Consider the following 20,827-nt stretch of genomic DNA (forward strand, 5'->3'; position numbering starts at 1 on the left):
TCAGTCTCTCCCTAACAGATACAAAAACAAAAGTGCAGAACCAGCAGGTGCTGTAGTGAAGGGGGGGAGCGAGGTCAGGTATTGTTTCTTTGCCTTGACCCCCAGGTGTTGTCATAAGGATCGGGACTTAAGAGGACGCAGACTATCCTTAGGAAACTGTTACAGCAGCTGCAATGCAGAACTACCCAAATCCTATGAACTTCATTGTAGTATTTGTAAAAATAGCTCAAATCTGTTAAGGTTTATGATTATATTTGGTAACAGGATTTTTTTCAACTGAAATAACATTTCAGCTGAACAGAACACTTAGTAAACATTGGTATTTGACTGAAAGATACCTTACATAGTTTCATTAATTAAAATTGTTCTGAAAAAGATGTGCTGCTCAATGATAAACTGTTTTGAAACAAAGAAAAATCAAAACCAAGAATCACTTGTACCTTCCTTAGTCCAAAGATACCACCATCTAATTTAATTATGAAAGACATCACTTGAGACATCCTTTCTTTTCTTTATAGCACCACCTGCCTCCTCTCCCCAACATCGAGTTCTTTAGCAAGTCTTGTTAACTGTCTCTAAAACATCTCCCCAGTCCATCTACATTCTCCTTCCCCATTGTACCACCTTTGTACCAGACCTTTTTTTACCTAAATGTTTTAATAGCTTTCAAATTAAAATATACTAGGCAATGTTGCTCCCTTCCTTAAAACTTTCCAATAGCTTCCCACTGCCTTAGAAAAAAAATGCAATTCCTTGATTTTGGCCATAACGTGCTATATGATCTGGCCTGTTCTCACATTTTGTTCTCCCCACCTCATACCCCACGGTTGGACGTGCAAGCTGGCACCAGCTGTTGCAGTAGCTGCCTCCATGTCCCTCCCTCCATTTTTGCATGGCTGGCTCCTTCTTGATATCTAGGTCTTAGCTTAAATGTTAACCTTAGAGATGTCTTTCCTTACTGTTTTAATCTTTTTTCAATTGAGGTGTAATTGACGGTGTTTGTATACATTGCAAAATGATCACAGTAAGTGTAAGTGTAATTCATCACCATATATAGTTACAAAATTTTTTTCTTATGATGAGAAATTTTAAGATCTACTCTCTTAGCAACTTTAAAATGTGCAATACAGTATTACTATCATCACCATACAGTACATTACGTTCCCATGACGTATATTTATTTTACAACCAAAAACTTACACCTTTTGACTACCTTACCACTTTAACTCAAGTAGCCACCAATTCATTCTCTAATACATCACTCTTTTAATTTTATTACATTAGATATTACTGTCTGATGTTTTTATTATTGTTTATTAAATTTTTTTTTCCTTCTCCAACTGAAAGTAAACTCCATGAGAATAAAGATATTGAATGAATATCACCACTGTTTCTTAGCACCTAGGGACAGTAACACATTGTAGTAGATACTAAATAAATATTCGAATGAATGAATGCAACTAAAGAAGTTAAGTTTAAAATAACCTTGGGGTATCATATTAAATACTTCCACAGGTTATTGTGGCAACCTAAAAAGCAGTTGTTCGGTGGCTTTGGAAAACCTTATTACATAGACATAAAAATGTACCTCTTTTCCAGTGGTTACCCCTGCCTGTGAGAAGCAATTATAAGCTTTTTAGCAAGGCTTTCTAACTTTTTCACAATCTGGGGCCCAGGCTGCCTTTTTAGGCTTCTTTTCTCTTTCATACACTCATCTCAACATAAACACTAGTTCTTTTTATCACTGTACTGCTTACTCTTCTGGAAAATGTAATGTGCTTCCTGGTAAATATGAAATGTCACCTCATCTCAGTGAAATCTTCCCCGTCCAACAGGAGAATTAGCTGCTTCTTTTTAGTCCACGTTCCCCTTGTACTGTTCTAGCCTTAATAAGTATATTCTGATCTTACTCTGTATGTCTGACATTTCTGCTAGAATGTGTGCGTTCTCTTTGACAGCAGGGACTATAAATTTTCCATCTATTTATTATCCTTGTATTATAGCAGGCTGTGGAAACAGACCTCAGTTAAAATCCTAGCAGATTACCAACCCTTCTGTGCCTCAGTTTCCTCAACTACAAAAATAACGCTACTAATAATACCCTCATAAGGCTGCTGTGAGAGATGAATATGACAATGTATATAAAAGCATTTAGGATGGAGCCTAACATAGACTATGTACACATTAATTACTAACCACTGTTCATAATTGTTCATGAAAATTGAATGAAAGAAGAAAACTGGCTTTAATGATGGAATGTTTCTCAGCAAGGTCAGTTCTTGTTTTGATCCTAAATGAAATGTAGATATTGAGGGCTAGCATTGGGCAAGAATTTGGGATGAGAAACTGAACATAAGTGGGAATGTGCTGTTATGTATATTTAAGACCAAAGCAAAACCACACTGTCCCTCTGAAATCACAGACCTCTCTTCTTTATATTCCAGTGGCATTTGTGTGAATGGTGTCTTGCTGGCTTACTCATATTTTACCTTGTTTCTTTGTTGACTCTATGAATTTGTCTTGTCGCCTTGAGTAGATGCTTTAGTTCTTTCAGGAACAGGATCTTCTTTTCTCTTGGGTTGATTTATTCATTTCATTCAAACGGTGGTTTGGTTGATTTCATAGCAGTAATGTTGAGCACCCCTGGGTGTTGAGGATACAGTGGTGCACAGGATAGAGACAGTCTGCTGCCCTCTGGGTGGTGGCCAAGCTATAAATGTAAACGGCAGTATCATTATTCTTCTGACTCAAACTGAGACCAGGCACCCAGGCTTAGGTGTAGGTAGCAAAAGGGTAGTGGGTTGACTGCCTTGAATACTGACTTGAGGGATTTGGATTTAATATTGTAAAAAGCTGACAAAGCCAGGAATTACTATGTTTATGATCCTCTTAGAAAGTTGACTATTTTATCTTAAAAAGATACAGTAAACTGATTGAAGCTTATTGGTCTAAAATTGTTTACTGTGCTTATCATTTGGAAAAATGTAAATGAAACCACATTCCCACCCACTGATAGGCATTGATAACCCTAGTGAAGACTTAGTTGCAAATAAAGCATTTAAGCAATATTGAAATGTTAAAAATGTACTTAGTGTGTTTAATAATCCTTGCCACACATTAACCAAAAATGATCCATAGTCTCTAGAGAACAGGAAAAGAAATACATAGTCTGAGCTCCCCTGCCCAGGGCTCCTGGTTTAGCTAGCAGATACCACAGGACTAATCACCTGTAAGATGATCATCAGGTCCTCTCATAGCTGGCTTTCACTGCCTTCAAACAGATAGCTTAGAGGGAGACAAACAGTTGCCTCACACAGCCGTCCATGGTAGCATCATCCGGAATGAGCACGTGCTTTCTTCTCTCAGCCGTGTGCCTTTCTCCCTGCTTCCATCTTACAGTGGCAGACTGTCTCACCAGGTGATCCTTTCCCATCTGTGATCTGCCCTTGTATAGAACTGTACACTTCTCGTTGGTGTCGATATAATGAAGCACTACTATGTGCTATTCTTTTAGAATGGGCCAAATAATCACGAGGCTGTTCTCTTCTCAGGGGTGCCATGGTTTTGCCTGCCATTCTGGATTTCTTAGACCTCTCCTGGTTTTACTTTGTCTGTGATTGTTTTTGTTTAAGCACTGAATGAGATGGAAGACATGGTGCAAGAAGATGGAGAGGTGGCTGAGAGTGGACATGAGACTTCAGCTCACAGTCAGGCAGTTATTCCTGTGGACATTGATGAGGAACAAGCAGGTAATCATGTGACTTCCCACAGTCATGGTTCTGAGAACGAGAGGCTGAACGATGAAAAAAAGTGAAACCCTGAGAATGATTATTTTCTTGACACTGCAGCTAATTATGTGTTATATGCTGTTTATTATTGACAAAGTCTGTGTTACATTGTGATGTTCTTGGTGTGTGTATGTGTGTCTTATTAGATTTTGTTTTTGATTTTTTGATAACTGGCAGCAGCTCCTCTTTCTGTACTGATGTGCATATTTGTGTGTATGTGTGTAGAGAAAGAAAGCACTCAGATTATTGTTGGGAAAATAAATGACCTGATTAAATATTCTGCTTGTTTTCTCCCTTCATTTTGGTAGGGAGGAGGAGGAGAAGTGGAGAGGTTGACTTGGTGTGATAAACAGACTAAGATCTAGTATCTGTTTGCCCTTGGGTCACTTATGGCAGACTATAGAGTCATATTGCCTGTAAAGATTACCAAATAAAACCCTTCAATTTACAGATGGGGAAACTCATAATCTTTCAAAAGTTTGAAGGTTTACTCAAGACCATTCAATCTATGATCAAGGGACTGAATTAAGGTTAGAACTCGAGTTTTCTCACTCCTGGTCTGTTCAAACGCTACTTTGTCTTGTTTAACTACCCTTATTTTCAGTGTCTTACAGCTGCAGTCACTTATTCAACAAGTACTTACTGAGTGCCTGCCTGCTCTGTGCCAAGCATTGTACAGTGTAACAGGAAAGAGGGAAGGTTCCTTGGAGCTTACATTTTATTGATGGAGCAGCTATCAGTCACTTGTCAGAGAAAAGTGGGTCTAAGAGCTGAAGGTTTACAATGTGTAATGCCAAGCAGATAACACTTTTTTTTTCATAAATATAAATACTCAAATAAGCAAACTAACATGCATCTAGCCTTTCAAGAATGTATCTGCAACACCCAATGTGATAGACCTATACTTAGTTAAAGAATGCAAAGTTCTCAGCAGTCCCATGGGTGTCAGAGGGTCATCTTGATCTGCTCTACTTTCATTCGTACATTTGCATAATTAGGAAAATATCTAGCCTATTTTTAAATGCTCAGTATGACTGTTATTAATGTGTGATGATTCATGTGATTCTAAATAGTGAAGATCCTGAAGGGCGCTGCCACATGCTCTTCCACGTTAATTTCTCTTTAGAAATTTGTAACGTTGGATGGTAATATTAATCATACTTAATGTTTACATAATGCTTTAGAGTTAAAGTGCTTTCACAGTGTCTCATCCAAGTATATGTTTATTAAAATGAGTGATCAGGGAGGCTACATAGAGCCAGAGCATCTCTGTGAGCTCAGATCCCTGGAAACGGTACTACGGCTGAGAGAGCCTTTCTTGGTCAAAAAGTGACTGTTACGCCTATGTTTTTGTTTCAGGACCCAGTGGTCTTCAACGTGTAGTAAAACCAACCCCGATTACTGTTCACGACTCAGAGAGTGATGATGAGGAAGACAGTCTAGAACTCCAAGAAGTCTGGATTCCTAAGAATGGTGCCCGTCGTTACTCTGAGCGCGAAGAGAAGACTGGAGAGTCTGTGCAGCCCCGGGAGTGGTCAGGTGAGAGACTGTCTTATCTGACCTATTAGTGAAAGTCGCCATGAGAACAGACACACTGACCTTTATGTAATGTGTCCCTGCCACAACTTGTGGTGCAGGTAACAGATCTTTACAAAACATGACAAGAGGCAAGAAAGGCAGCAGTCCAAGTGAGAGAGGAGAATCTGGGTGGAGCGCTCAAGGGCAGGTGTAGCACAAGAATATTGTGGAGGCAGGGCTCAGGGAGGAGAAGATGTGAGGACTGTCAGTCCCACAGTGGAGACTCTACTGTGCCTCACGTAAAAGGTGACAACTGAGTCATCCAGAGCAGGAAAAAACAACCATTCCCCACTGGTAATCTGTCCAGTTGTGCTTAGCAAATGTGGGTGGCCAGTTTGGTGCTTGAGGACTTCCTGAAGTATGTCCTTATAATCCCCTGTCTCCCTTTAAATCTAGTTAACAGCCTTCTGCCAGTTACCTTACCAAGAAACATAATTCTCTTAACTTTTAGGTTTATGCTTCCTCCTTGTCTTCCCTTCTGTTTCTCAGATCCATATGCTAACCACGTTCTGCAAAGAATGAGGTTTTTAAAAATTGTCCACTCATTTTCCTTGGGGACCCTACTCCTTAATATATCTGAATGTTTAGTATACATTTAACACTGAACCTGTAATATTTATACACCTCTGGGTATGGTAAGTTCAGTTCTTTAGACTTGGAATAACTAACTACTGATTGATGACTCAATTCTTACTTTATTCCTTTTAAGAAATTCAAGTATCTTTATATTGTGGTTGAAAAGAGCTTTTATGGACACTGTAATTTAGGAAAAGTAATGTGACCAGCTGACTAGCCTAATGTTTCCTGAAAAGTTTAGTTTCTGAATTTAGAAACCAGATCTGTCAGCCAGACAAAACCTTATTTGTTTAAGTATTCCTGTATATATTCATTGAGCCTTACTGTGCCCCAGGTACTGTTAGGTGCTGTAAAGGATATGGAGATAAATGTCATGATCTCTCTCTCTAGGGAACCTCTAGTTTGGTTGAATAGTTGGGTCAGAAACATAGATCATAATATTACAGGACATACACTACAGTGGCTTTGGGGTGGGGGTGCAGAAGAGATTGAACAGAGGTCCAAGGCTGAAGATTGGTGAGAATAAAGGCTCCAAGGTAATAAGGCAGGGGTATGTTCAAAGAAAAGTTTGGGCTGGGGTGTAGAATGTATATAGAGGGGACAAGAATGAACAGTTAGTTTGCAGTTAGGTCATGGCAAGCCTTGAAGGCTGAGCTGAGGAATATAAACCAGGTAGGCACTAGGGAGTCACAGAGAACTTTGAGCAGCTGAGTGATGTGGTCACCATTATACTTTAGAAAAATTAGTGTACATTGTTTCCTGTTCCAGATTTACTCTTGCCTTTTGTCCAGAATTTGTACTGAAATCTTTTCTTTTCCTCGGGCCATTCTTCTTTTTCTGTAAGCAGTAAGTGGAAAAGGCAAGACTCCACTTCGAAAGAGGTACAACTCCCATCAGATGGGCCAGTCGAAGCAGTTTCCCCTCGAGGAAAGCAGCTGTGAGAAAGGCTGTCAGGTCACCAGTGAGCAGATCAAAGCCGATATGAAAGCAGCTAGGGATATTCCTGAAAAGAAAAAAAACAAGGATGTTTATCCCAGCTGCAGCAGCACCACCGCCAGCACAGTGGGAAACTCCAGCTCACACAGCACTGCTTCTCAAAGCCCCGACTTTGTAAGGACGGTGAACAGCAGCGGCTCTTCCGAGCCTAGCCCTACAGAAGTGGATGTGTCCAGGCAGTGTGTCTGCTCCCCCGGTGGGTCAGAGGACTCTGAGGCCATGGAGGAGGGAGATGCAGAGAGTTCTGTCTGCCCCAGATGCTGCTGTCACAGGCCCCAGGAATCCCAAAGGAGAACTAGCAGGTGTTCTGATGAGGAACGTCCTTCAACCAGCCGAGCCTGTGTTGTGAATGGCCCGGATGGTACGAGATCCGCCTTTTCCTTTAGGACTCTGCCACAAGGGGGGTCTTCAGGCCCAGCACATGATGAGAGGACTAATGGGAGTGGCTCTGGGGCTACAGGTGAGGACAGGAGGGGGAGCTCCCAGCCTGAGAGCTGTGACGTGCAGTCTAATGAAGACTACCCTCGGAGGCCCCTAACGAGGGCCAGGAGCAGACTCTCCCATGTACCGCTGGTATCTGAGTCAGGTATGACAATGCTGCCAGGATTAGCCACTGCAGGTTAGGACTTGAAAAGGGCATTGTTCATTCTGTGTTTTTCTTACATAAAGCCAGTTTGGCAAATTGAATTCTGTGTTGGGGTTTTGTGATCATACAGACTTTGAACTAATTTTCAGCAGTGGGGTGGGGGTGGGGAGGTTGGCATGTAAAACATCCAACCAAGAAAAACTCAAGTAGTTCCACTTCTAGAAAAATAGACCTGTGTATGTTGACACTAAGTCCATTGCTTATCCTGATGTCTCAGTATATAAACTCTGCTCCCAACCCACACTTAAAAGTCTTAACTCCTAGTGAAGTTTTAAAATCTTAGCCAAGAGGTAAGAACTGGAAGTTGCTGGGGCTGGGGGAGCATATCATATGGGTATATAACCCTGCGTCTGCCTCGGCAGTGCTTAATGATTTTTTCCAAAGTCTAGTTTTGCTTCCATTTAGGTTTGTCAGGAGATAAGCAGGTAAGTAAGCAGTTTAGCTGAGAATTATTTTGGCAAAGATAAACTCAAAACATATAGATGTATCTAATTTCATTTATAATATTTATGTGTACACCAAGACATTGGGTTCAGTGAGGATAAGCACATTTCTTAATCATAATTCTGTTAATGTTTCTGATCTTATTGTTAAGTAATCTCTCCTGCCTTTATTAATTCGTGAATAATATATTTCAGTTTTCTCTTAAGTCTCACTTAATTTTAAAATCTTAAAAATCAGCCCCAGCACATTGAGTACCTTTTTATATACTAAACAGAGCTGATTGAATCATGTGGGTGTAAACTAACAAAAATGAGCTTTCATAAGAAAAGTATGAGACTTTAATTATGTGCTAATTATCATAGTAGTATAAACTCATATTGAAGTATATGAGTTTTATTTGAAGATTTCATTATGCTTTGCAAACATTAGTTCTGCTGTGATGAAAATACTTTTCACAGCTTGAATATTAAATGTTTTATATCTTTTTTTATACATAATATAGCATTTGCCATTTTAACCATTTTGAAGTATACGGTTTAGTGGCATTAAGTACATTTACATTGTTGTGCAACCATCATCATCATCCATTTCAACTTTTTCATCATCCCAAACTGAAACTCTACCTATTAAACATCAACTCCTCATTATGACACCTTTTGTTACACAGTTTTTCATATTTGTATAGTCATAGTCATGTTTGCCTTTACGGTTTCTTTATTTTTATGCTGTGGAAGGTGTTCCCTACACCTCACTCAGATAATTGTTCACATCTTTTCATTCTTTTATTCATTTATTTATTTAGTGTAGTTCTTTAAGTTGTGGGAACTTTATTTTTTTAATTCTAACTTGTCACCAAGTTGTCTCAATACTATGTATTGACCTCCATTCTTAAGTCATTATTTGAAAATGCTCTTTTAGCCTGTACCTTGTCTGTACTGCTGTTTATCTCTGGGCGTGCTATTCACTATTCTGTTCCAGTGTCCCGTCCTCTTTCATTACTCTTTTGCAAAATTTCCTAGTCATACATTTATCACTTATTTTTATAGTTTTTCTAATTTTTGTCACATTCAAAAATCAGATTTTGTTGTTTTGTTTAGAATTTCATGACATTGATTGACTGAAAAGATAACTGTCATTTTTATAGCATTGAGTCTTCCTATTTGGAGACTATTTTGTCTTATATGTCTTGGTAAAGTTTTATAGTTATTAACTATTTAGGGGGTTTTTGTTTTGTTTTCATTTTTAATATGGATCCTTCACATTAGCCATAGGAGGTTTTGACTTTTCCTTTGCCTTGTATTCTGCTTCCCCTTTGCCATTTTCTTCTGACTTGTTTCATGATTAGAACTTTTTCTTAGGTTAAATAATCTCCTAGAATTAAAAAAAAAAAACTTTCTTTATGTAGCTCTTTTTGCTTTTTTAGGTAAATTACCTCTGTTGTCTTGTGATTTTTTTTTTCCAATTTGAGAAGACTTCTAATGTATGTACCTAATATGTGTATGGTAGGTAAATTATATCCTAACTTTTTAAACACAATATAAGTACCCATTTCAGTAACAGCTTTTCTGGGGAAATATCAAACTACTGATTTTAAAATTATCCATATCTCTTTTGGAAAGAAAAACAAGTTATTTGGGTAGCTTTCAACTTGTTATTTTTAATCTAGTATGTTTCTGATATCTATTGGCCATTCTGTTTTAAATGTTTTAGGGAGAAAAATCCAAGTTAATAAAGGAAAAAAACGATTTAGTGTTATGGATATTTTTAATCACTTCAAAGAAAATATTTTAGTTTTTTATTTGGTTTTCAATTTATGGCCTTATGTAGTGTGTAGAAGTAGTTATTTATGTTGTGAATTCCTATTTTGGGAATAAATGCCTGTACCTTTTTTCTTTTTCTCCTCATTATATAATACTTTATAAATATCACAAAATTAACTAATTTGATTTTCAAAGAATAGCACTTAAGATGAGTATGATATGGTTCTCATAAATACTAACCTTTCCGTGACACCCCATGACTAGATGTTTTCTGTGTTTCTGTAGCATCTTCTCTGCTAATGTTAACTATAATGTGTTGTATTTTCATGTTTTACTGTCTGTCTTTCCAATAGACTATGAGCTCCATGAGGGCAGGGCCAGTCTGCTTGTTAACCATTATATTCCCAGCTTTTAGCACAATGTCTTGCATGGTGGTATGGGGCTCAGTGAATAATTGTGAACTTAATAAGTGGTAGGAACCATCACATGAGGTATGTTGATGCTGGTGGATATATGAAATCACGAAGAGTTACCACTAAACAAAATTTACTGTCCTAAACAAAGAGGGAGGCATAAGAAAATAATAGGATGAACTCTTTTCCTTTTACATTGGGAAGCATTTGTTTATCAAGATTATCTCTGTATAAAGTGTGACTTAGCTTTATAACTTTCCTTAGAAAACAAACTGCCAATTTGGGTACTCTGAAGAGCAGGAAATTTAACTGAATCCCATATTCTTATCAGTTAAAAGTGATGGGAGGGAAGGAGTCCAGGAAGATGAGAAGTTTGAAAATCGGAGCACAAAAGGAAAATGCTAACAGAAAATTTCTTATTTGAACATTGTTATGAAGGAATGGAAACAGACCTGTTTTTGTTGGTTTTCATTTTTGCAGTACTGAGAGAGGGAACCAGGACCTGTTATTGGTTGTAACAGATGTGTGAATTTTGACTGTCATAGCACATGTGCTGCTGTTAGAACATTGCTTGTCAGTGAAGCTAATTAGATTTTGTCTGAAGGTCCTTCAGAAATACTGTGGAAGGTGGCCTTCAGTGCATCACCTAGATCAATAGTTTGCATGTTTTTCCAGACCCCAGGATTTTGCTTGGGTTCAGGGCCCCTTGAAGGAAGTTTGATGGATAAAACTCTTGGGCTCACTTTTAGGCTTCCACCAAAGTCTCTGCTTTCAATTGTTTTGCATAATAAGATTTCACAAAGATTTCCAAGAGTGGAAGAAAGAGTTCTATTGTATTTTTTAAAAAAGCAAACACTTGGCCTACTCTCTATAGAGTTACTGTCTAACCCCAAGCATTTAGGAATTTGCAATATTTGCACCTTGTTTCCCTATCTTTCTTTGTAATCTTTCATGTTCAAAGTTAAAGAATTACCAAGTGGAATGTTTGTAATCTAGTAGTAGTATTGTGCAGTATGGTGGGATTTAAGTCATAAAGGTCAGTCTTATTTCACTCTACATGTGCTCTGCTACAGAATGATTATCAAAAATGAGAACAGTTATCAGGGAGGGTGTAGCTCATTGGTAGGGTGCATGCTTAGCGTGTGTGAGGTCCTGGGTTCAAGCCCCAGTACCTCCATTAAAAATAATAAAATAAAATAAATAAACCTAATTACTACCACCACGACCCTCAGATAATTAAAGTGGTATTAAAAGAAAAAAAAAAAGAGGACCGTGACTTTTAGTATCTTGTTTTTGAATATATATGTGCTTGTTAAGTTTTCGAGATGAATTGAGAACTTGTATTTAAATAAAATCAACATAGTATTTGTTTTTATAATTAAACTATAATGTTTTGGAACAATACTGGCTACATGAGTTAGAGCATTACTAGCCAGGGTTTGGCAGATAAAAGATTGCAGGTTTTCTGGCCTAGTGACTGGCACCAGATAGCCTGAGTCTGACTCCTGGTTCCACCACTTACACTTTGGCAAACTATTTCCCCTTCCCATGCCTCTGTTTCCAAATTTTTAAAGTAAGGACAATAATCTTTCTCAGAGGGTTGTTATTAGGATTAAATTAGTTACTAGAAGTAAAACCCTGAGAAAAGTGCCTGACACACAGTAAGCGCTCAGTAAATATTTGCTATTATTCCATTTACATTTCTGTGATGTATTCATTCAGTCAGTGAGTGATACTGCCAATTTATTCAATAAACAGCTCATTGCTAGTGGCTGACATTGATACAAAGACGAAATAAGACAGTGTTGTCTTTAAGGAGCTTTTAGTTTAAATGGAGAGACAATACAAGTATTCAGGGAATTACAGAACTATATATGATGTTTGGGGGTCCAGGTGATTTGTTAGGGGAGGTGGAATTTGAGCTGAATCTTTCAGGGATGGGTAGTATTTCAAAAAGTGAAGTCAGAAAAGGTTTCCTGGGCAGAAAAAACTAGAATGATTAGTAGCTTCAGAGGCATTGGCAATGGGAGATGACTAGGACATGATATGGAATAAAACAGAACAGCTCGGGCTAAAGCACAGCTCCAAATGTCAGGCGTTGAACCATATTTACTAAGCAGTAGTCAGTGTTTTAAAGTTTTCGGGAGGAAAGTGGTGAATTTAATCTACCAGTAGTATTTAGGATGGGTTGAGTGACTAGTGACGAGAATGTTAATTAGGCTGTTGGAATAGCCCACGTATGAAAAGCAGTATTACATTTCAGACAGTAGAGGGGGATCTTGTTTTGAAACAGTCAGTTGGAAATAGTAGTCTGACTGTTATTCCTTTGGGAACCAAGTTGTAGAATTGCGAGTTGCCTAGCTGGAGTTGGAATGTGCTCTCTTTGAAGGAAAGACAGCAAGGCTAAAATCTGGATTTTCCTCTTGCTTCTTTTAGAGGTTGCCAAAGCAAAGCCACGTCATGCCATGAAGCGGAAGCGGACGGCAGATAAGTCCACCAGTACCAGTGATCCTGTGATTGAGGATGACCATGTGCAGGTGAAGGAAAAACCCTCGTCTACCTTTCAGTCCAGCTGTGTTCTTGAATAATGTAAAAGAACTAAAGTTCCCATCATCTTTATATAGTTTCTTTGCCCTTAAGAGAAGAGATTGGGAGCAGCTGCTTCTCACTTGTGCCAGTGAAAATATTTAAGCTTTAAAGAAAAAAGTACAGGAAGATGCATCTTTTAAATTTTTCTCCTCCTAGGTCCTTGTATTAAAATCCAAAAATCTTGTTGGAGTCACTATGACCAACTGTGGAATCACAGATCTAGTGCTTAAAGACTGTCCCAAGATGATGTTCATCCATGGTATGTATTTAGGCCCCTGTCATAACAAGAGCATCATGATTTAGTTTAAAAAATTAAGGATTCATAAATACTACAATAACATTACTATATTCCTTTTTCAAAAGAATCATTATGTTAGTTTATTTTTAATTCTGTCCTCAATCTATAGTTCTCAACTAATTACCCTGTATTTGTGAGGGACCATGTGCAGAGATTTGATTCATCTTTTAATGTAGCCTCTCCTCCAGTTCCCTCCAAATGACCACTGCTACTTGATCTGACAAAGATTAGATTAACCAGACTAATCCATGTATGGACTTTGGAGTCAAATAGAGCTCACCTTGGTTCCTGTCTTTACCATTTCCTTGCTGTGTGATGCTGGACATGTTTTGTCTGTGTCTTTTGGAGGAGGTGGTGACTGCGCCCTCAGTGCTTAATTGCTCTGAATTTGATTGATATAATCAATCATAACCTCAACTGAGGGCGCATTATCCTTCGTCTACACCGCACTTTTCTTTTTAGTCCCATTTGTCCCTCATTGCAGTCCCATCCGTTCCCAATACCTATAGTCATGTATTGAATGTCCTTCCAGTCCATCTCCCATGTCTTTATTTATATACATATTTAACTCTGAACAAATATAAGGTATTATTTTGTGTGAATTTTTAAAATTTTAGATATATAAATAGTATGTCCTATGCATGATCTGTTTATTTTTCCATTATTACTTGTAATTATATTTTTGATGCCTATCCATGTACAATTATGAAGATCTGATTTCTTGCCTTAGGCAAGTTATACATTCTGTGTTCATTTTTTTAATTCTATAAAGTGTACACTTGTGAAGGTTAAATAGTGATTGATACACACACAGGCATCCATGTGTGTATGAATGTGTGTACCTCCACAGACACATAGTAGAGGGTCTGACCTCTAGTAAAAACCTAGTAAATGCTAACTTGTATTATATTAGTATGGCAAAAAAAAAAAAAAAATTAGAGGCTTTCTTTGCACTTCTCTAATACTGGTAGTGAATAAAACAAGGAAATCCTTACCAAACATTTTTTCATAAACTAGGAGAATCCCAGAAAGGAGAGATAAAATTGAGATTTAAGCACATCTCTCTTAAATTCTCAAAAACTCCAGACTTGTGGACCCCAGATACACCCTCACAAGGTGGTACTTTACTCCATTCCAACCAGTGAGGTCTTCAAACATCTAATAAATAACTGTCTTCTATTGGCGTGTCCCCCTATAACAGAACAGGGGTCCTTCAAAAGTTCAGAGAGGGTACCAGCAGGAGAGCCCCCGCCTAAGAGCTTTCAATCTGTCAGCACTCTACCCTCTGAGGTCTGAGACTTTAATCCTCAGCATTTGGACTCTGCTGGTTAACTTCTCATTCGTATCTCTCTTCTGAGCTCTCTGAGAATCTGACTGGTTTTCACCCCTCCACTTGACTGATCATTCTCCCCATATCTTCCCTAACCTAGTGATAGATCACATGGCCTGGGGCCCAGCCTTTTCACCTTAAATCTGGTTGTTTAGTTCAGCTTATCATGTGACAGGATCTTAGATAAGAAGCTCAGTGCCACCCACTGATGGATGGGTGGACTGTTCATGGTGGATGAGATGACCAAATGAGACTAGAAGTGACCTTAGCCATGGCTGGTTTTATGGCAGAGAACCATTGAACCCTTTTCGCCATCTAGTCCTCTCTTTTCTCTTTTCCTGTTCCCAACATTGCTTCCTCTTCCTCCTGCCATGTTCCTGCCATGTCACAGGTGAAAAATGAATCTGAAAGGCAGCAGACTTGCTCAGTGTTCAGACATCAAAGTTACAGAGCTAGATTGCTCAGTAAGATGATGACATTTGGGTCAAGGATGTCACAGAACACGTTTTTATGTAATGTTAAAAAGATCAGGCATATTGGCCTTATGTATTTACAATACCTTTCATCTGATCTTCTCGCTGGAGTTGGACCAGATTGAAATCTATGATAAAAATTGGATCAGAATGAAAATTGAGATTTAAAAAAAAGGAAGGGAATACTTTTCTAACATTGGTACGCAGTTGTAGTTAAATGTGTTTGTTATGTCAGAGCTATTTTTCTCTGTAACCATGTATTTTTTTACATTAAACAAGAAGAGTATTTAATCATGTTTCAGACTAGCATCTTCAATAGAACTTTTCTGCAGTGATGGAAATGTTCTGTATCTGCACTGTTTTGATATGGTAACCACTAACCACATGCGAATGTTGAACATTTGAACTGTGGCTAATGTCTTAAGAACTAAACTGTTAATTTTATTACATTTTAGTTAAATTTAAGTAGCTTACAGATGACTAGTGGCTACCACACAGGACTGTACAACTTTAGACCAAATATCCAAATATTTCTGGGTTTTTTTTTTTTAAGGTTCTGGTTTTATGCTTGTGATAAAAATTAAAATCAACACTGCTCATTTCCTGTTGATGAATGTAAGATAATATAGGTGAATTATTTCAGGTACCATTACCAATAAAATTGTATAATTCAATAGTTGCCATCATTCTCTTTAATGAATATTTCCTACACATTTCCTACATTAGGGCAAGTCACTCTCTGGGACTTGAGTTTCTTGCCAGTAACATCTTAGATAGGAAAAGGTACCTTAATACCCCTCCTAGCATGAAGGTGACTGTCTTTTCAACAGGACAGAATCACATTTTTCAAGTCATTTTGATAACTTATCAGTTGTCCTTTATGATAGTGCTTGACCTGTGTTAAAGATATTTATATCTGCAGTATTTTATGCTAATAAAAGGTGAGCCAGTCCTCCAAAGAGGAATCCAGATAGGTTATACATTGCTCTGTAATTTTGTATAAGTTATTTGTAGAGCTTACCATTGTTTTCATTTTGTAGCTACCAGGTGCAGGGTACTGAAACATTTGAAAGTAGAAAATGCACCGATTGTAAACCGATTTGACTATGCACAATGCAAGAAACTCAATATGGATCAGGTACTAGACCAGATACTAAGGATGCCTCCTGAGAGAAACCGCATCATATACCTGCGCCCCATGCAGCAGGTAAGGAGCTCTGCTTCTCTGGGGAGATACATATGTTGCAGTGATTTTTTTTAGTCTTCAACCTTTTTGGAGGTGGCTTTTATTCTGTAATAAAATGATTCTGCAGATTATCTATAGGGTTCTTTTAACCAAGCTAGACTACCTTACCAGTCTTCTTCATCAGTGCTCCTCTGATAGATTTATGTGGGTTTTTAGCAAGTTATATGATGAAAGGAGTTGTTGTTCAACAAGTTTCTATACTTATCAAAGTTGCCTGTGGTTAAGAGCACAGATGCTGGTTTCAGACTGCCTGACTCCAGTTCTGGTTCACTGACCTGTAGCAGGTTATTCAATTTCTGTGCCTTAGTTTCTTTGTCTCTAAAATTAGAAGAACAAAAATCTGCAGTTACCGTGATGGTTAAATTAGTACCTGTGAAGCACTAGAGCAGTTGCTGGCATGTAGTGAGCAGTCATGTGATAGTTGCTGTTGTTTTTATTAAGAGTAAACATTTTCTTTTTTTGTATCTGTACGAGATGATGGTTGTCAGCTGGACCTATTGTGGTAATCACTTCATAAATATATGTAAATCAAACCATCATGCTGTATACCATAAACTTATACAGTGATGTATGTCAGTTATTTATCAATAAAACCGGGGCGGGGTGGGGAGAGTAAACACTGTTTGTAAGACTCTGTGCTTGATGTCAGGAGAAGGTTTAAAGGAAATAATAAATGACCTTTGCAGTCAGTGTTTGAGCCTGGCCCCAGAGGAGTTATTTCAACACACAAATGCTGCTTGTGTTTATAATTTGCTGGGGCTGAAAAATGTACAGGACATTATCCTTCCCTTGAGAAGTTTGCCTTTCTACGAAGGAGGCAGACATGTATGTCTTTAAGATGGCAAAGCAGGATTTTATAAGCAAAGATAGGAATGAGGTCTTTCCATAAGAAGAAAGCTATATGAACAAAGGTTACAAGGGGGAAGGAAATGTGTTCCATCTTTAGGAACTGGCAGTAGTCCAGTTTGAATAGGTATACAGTACTACACATTCACAATTCTATAATGCAGTCCAAACTTAAACTGAGAAGTGGATTCCTGGGATCAGTTATTGAATCCAGATTCTCTGGTTCAGTAGGCATTTATATAACAGGGAGATGTAAATTGCTTGCTAGACAGAAGAATTTGCGAAGTCTTATCCCTAATTTGGCAAGCAGTATTCAGGGCGGAATGTGACTATTTGATTTTTGAATCAGCCCAAGATTTTAAAACCATAGTCTTAAGGAAAGATTGTTCAAGCCCTAGGTGATGGGTTTCTGAGGCATTCTCTTCCCTGGTCCAAAACCCTCTCTCTGGTGTCTCCCACAGGTGGACACACTAACGCTGGAGCAGAAGCTGTTCAGTGGTCCCTATCCCTATCACATCTGTATTATCCACGAATTCAGTAACCCTCCCAACGTCCGGAACAAGGTGCGCATTCGCAGCTGGATGGACACGATAGCAAACATCAACCAGTAAGTGATACGCAGCCCCTGCCTGCCTTTCTGGTCAGTTCCCAGAGCGAGGGTGCCAGAAAAAAGACCTATTTAATCTTTATCTTAAATGGCTCCATCTGGGCTTTTCAGGCTCTGAAACATATGAAATATAATGTGAAAACCAGAGGGAAATGAGGACTTTAAAACTAAAAAGTGTACATGTATATTCATAACTAAACTGTTTTCAAACTTAGAGAAAACTGCAAGAACAGACTGTACATGTATGTTTGGTTTCATTCCTTTAGCCTTGGGGCATGGAAAAGAGATCAAATTAAAGATCTTAAAACTGATGTTTTACATCATCAGAAAATTGGACTTTTATGCATTTTTTATTATAGTATTTTGTTTGAGATCTTCATTAGAATCTAGGCTTGACAGAGTTTTCATAGTTCCTTTCTACCTCACATCCCAACATTATTTTCAGTTTTATAATTTTTATTTAATTTTTCTTGTTGCCTCCAGAGAGCTCATCAAGTATGAATTCTTCCCTGAAGCCACACGAAGTGAAGATGACTTAAAGAAATACCCCAAATACCCCTGGGGTAGAGAAATTTATACTTTAGAAGGTGAGCATTTATTTACAAATGGTGGAAAGCTAAATAGCCATTAACTAATTAGATGGAGAGACATGTCTTAGGGAAGATAGGAATGGGAGCCTTACAATTTCTCAAAATAATGGGAATATTGAATATCTGCAGGTAGCAGGGACCAGATAAATATTGCTCCCCTGTATGAGGTCTTTACCATCCCTAAAATAATCAGAAGCAGTATTGAAACACAGAAAGTAGAAGAAAATTGAAACTTGCTGCAGTTTTAGAGTTGGCAGTGACACGAGGGCATCTGTCTCAACCTCTGTATTTTGTATGTGTGTATATATGCATATATTGAGAGAGAAACTAACACTTAATGAAAGCAAAGGATGACAAAGATCACATGACCAAATGGCAGCAAAGCTAGGGTTGGAATCTGCATCTCTGGTCCAGTTTACAAAATGCTACTGCATCTCGCCCTTTCATTACTCCTCCCACACCAATAGCACTGCTAATCTTTTCCTTTTAGGTGTTGTTGATGGAGCTCCATATTCCATGATTTCTGACTTCCCCTGGTTGAGATCTCTACGGGCAGCAGAACCCAACAGCTTTGCCAGATACGATTTTGAAGATGATGAAGAAAGTAATTATGGCCTGATGATTTTTATTCTCTAGTTTGTGTATATCCTCTGCTGTGTTAGATGCTTAGTGTTTTTCTTGAGAGTTAGGAGCAGTGCAGCTTTTAAATCACTTCCCATGTAAATGTTTTTATTTGCTTTTTGTTATTGTTTGGTTCTCCCCTTTCAAAAAAACAGCTTTAAATTTATACACTAGGTAATCAGTTGACTTACTAGGGACGTATAAAGGTTGGTGGGAAGGATTCTTTCAGACAAATTTTCCTACCTAGATTTTTTTATTACCTAAATGTTTGCAATTTTGTTACTCCCTATTGAAGAATTGGTCAACTCTGTTGTTTCAAAATTGTTCCAGTTACACTAATTAATTCTGCTACTTATGAGTTGTTTCTTATTGGGTAGCAAACAGGAATTTATGATTTAACTATAGATACTTGGGGTGGGGGACAGATAACTGGAAACTTGAAGGAACTTTTAAATATAATTCTTTTAAATTAGCACACTTGAATATCCATTTGTAGGAAATTAAAAAAATATTTTAGGAGGAAGTGGATTTCATAAATTCCATGTACATGTATATGACTTACCTCTCTGGTGCATTTTTCACCTTGGGCCTTTAATCCTATGTGCTCTCTTAGGCATCAAACATAGTGCTTAACCAGACTGATGGGGACCAATTCCATGAGCTGTACATACTATACTGCGTTAGACCATACAGGCATGTCCTATGGACTAGCTTTATCAGAGTGACCTTCCAAATGATCCTGATAATCATACGTTTCCCCTTTTCTTTCTATTTTCCAAGGCACCATCTACGCTCCTCGAAGGAAAGGGCAGCTGTCTGCAGACATCTGTATGGAAACAATAGGAGAGGAAATTTCAGAGATGCGTCAGATGAAGAAGGGTGTGTTTCAGCGAGTAGTGGCAATTTTTATCCACTATTGTGATGTCAATGGAGAGCCTGTTGAAGATGACTACATTTAACTGGTCCCTTCCCTTTCCAGCTATTCTGGCAGAAGCTGCAGGGCTGACCAGCTGGCAGAGAGCTCCACAGAGACTTGGGGCATGCAGTTGGGAGACCCGGGCTCAGTTTGGTATATAGGAAATGTATAAGGAATGTTAAAGTTGTATACAAAGATTTGTACATAGAGGAAATATACAAAGACACTTCCTAAGTACCAACTTTATATCATATGTTTATACAATTTAATTTAAAAACTCATTTTAATGAAGGCAGATAATTGGAAAGAGTTCATTTTTCCAGACTTAGTTCATACAGTGTCACTTTTTGGCTGAGCCCATATTTACTATATTCTTAATAATCACTGTCATCCCCTTAAATCTGTGCCTTTTTCTCAAGCAAAGCTGTTTTGAGTAAACCTGTTGAAGAGTCTTTGTGTCTTGTGCTTTTTTTTGTGTTACTATTAAAACACCAACTAACCCTGTAGTCAGAGGCAGCTATATGTTTCTGTACAGAATTGTGGGGTTTCGTTTCTTTTGGTATTATAGTTGCCACATTTCTTAAAATCAAGCAAAACAGACTCATGAGTTTAAAAAAAAATTTGAGTTTGAGGGGGAAATGGAAAAGTTTCCAAAGCATTTTTAGTTATTTATTTCCATATTCAATTGTGTATAATGCTTTATCTTGAGTATAAAAATAAAAGTTTATTAAAACCTGTTTTCTTGCCTTGGACCTGATCCCTCATTGTAAAGAAGAGTACCAAATGCTACACAGACAAGGAATGTGTGGGTGTGTCTAGGTAAGATTTCAGTGTAATCCCATTTCTGATCTCTTTGTGAAAGTTATGTGGCTGCAAGATGTTCAACTCAGAACTTTATACAACAGAACACTGGGACAGCAGAATTTCCCCAAATATCTGGTCATCGGGAGATGACCTCTCTTCTTTCTCAAGGGGAGAAATTCACCTGATACATGGCAGTTTATGTGCAGTATCACAGTGTCAGGAGCCAAGGCTGAAAAAGCTTTAGAGCAGCCCACCTGCGTTTGAGGACTTGCTTTGCCGCTTGCTTAGCTGAGTGACCTCAACAAA

The 20,827-nt window shown here is 38.1% G+C and overlaps 1 protein-coding gene across 5 annotated transcripts in view; it reads left to right on the forward strand.

The window, feature by feature from the left end:
• Positions 1-20,454, forward strand: part of FBXO38 (F-box protein 38) — a 51,080-nt gene extending 30,626 nt beyond the window's left edge. For 3 of the 5 annotated variants that reach the window (XM_031449302.2, XM_064484426.1, XM_031449304.2), the window contains 10 exons: positions 3,633-3,749; positions 5,148-5,327; positions 6,790-7,524; positions 12,638-12,738; positions 12,947-13,049; positions 15,932-16,098; positions 17,445-17,590; positions 18,074-18,177; positions 18,671-18,784; positions 19,582-20,454. In XM_031449302.2, the coding sequence (XP_031305162.1) occupies positions 3,633-3,749; positions 5,148-5,327; positions 6,790-7,524; positions 12,638-12,738; positions 12,947-13,049; positions 15,932-16,098; positions 17,445-17,590; positions 18,074-18,177; positions 18,671-18,784; positions 19,582-19,760 (1,946 nt within the window). In that variant the 3' untranslated portion in view covers positions 19,761-20,454. The remainder of the gene's footprint in view (positions 1-3,632; positions 3,750-5,147; positions 5,328-6,789; positions 7,525-12,637; positions 12,739-12,946; positions 13,050-15,931; positions 16,099-17,444; positions 17,591-18,073; positions 18,178-18,670; positions 18,785-19,581) is intronic. The other 2 variants (XM_010989464.3, XM_031449305.2) reach the window with 2 other exon arrangements.
• The last annotated feature ends 373 nt before the right edge of the window (positions 20,455-20,827 follow it).

This window comes from Camelus dromedarius, chromosome 3, assembly GCF_036321535.1.
Source record: "Camelus dromedarius isolate mCamDro1 chromosome 3, mCamDro1.pat, whole genome shotgun sequence".
NCBI lineage: Eukaryota > Metazoa > Chordata > Mammalia > Artiodactyla > Camelidae > Camelus > Camelus dromedarius.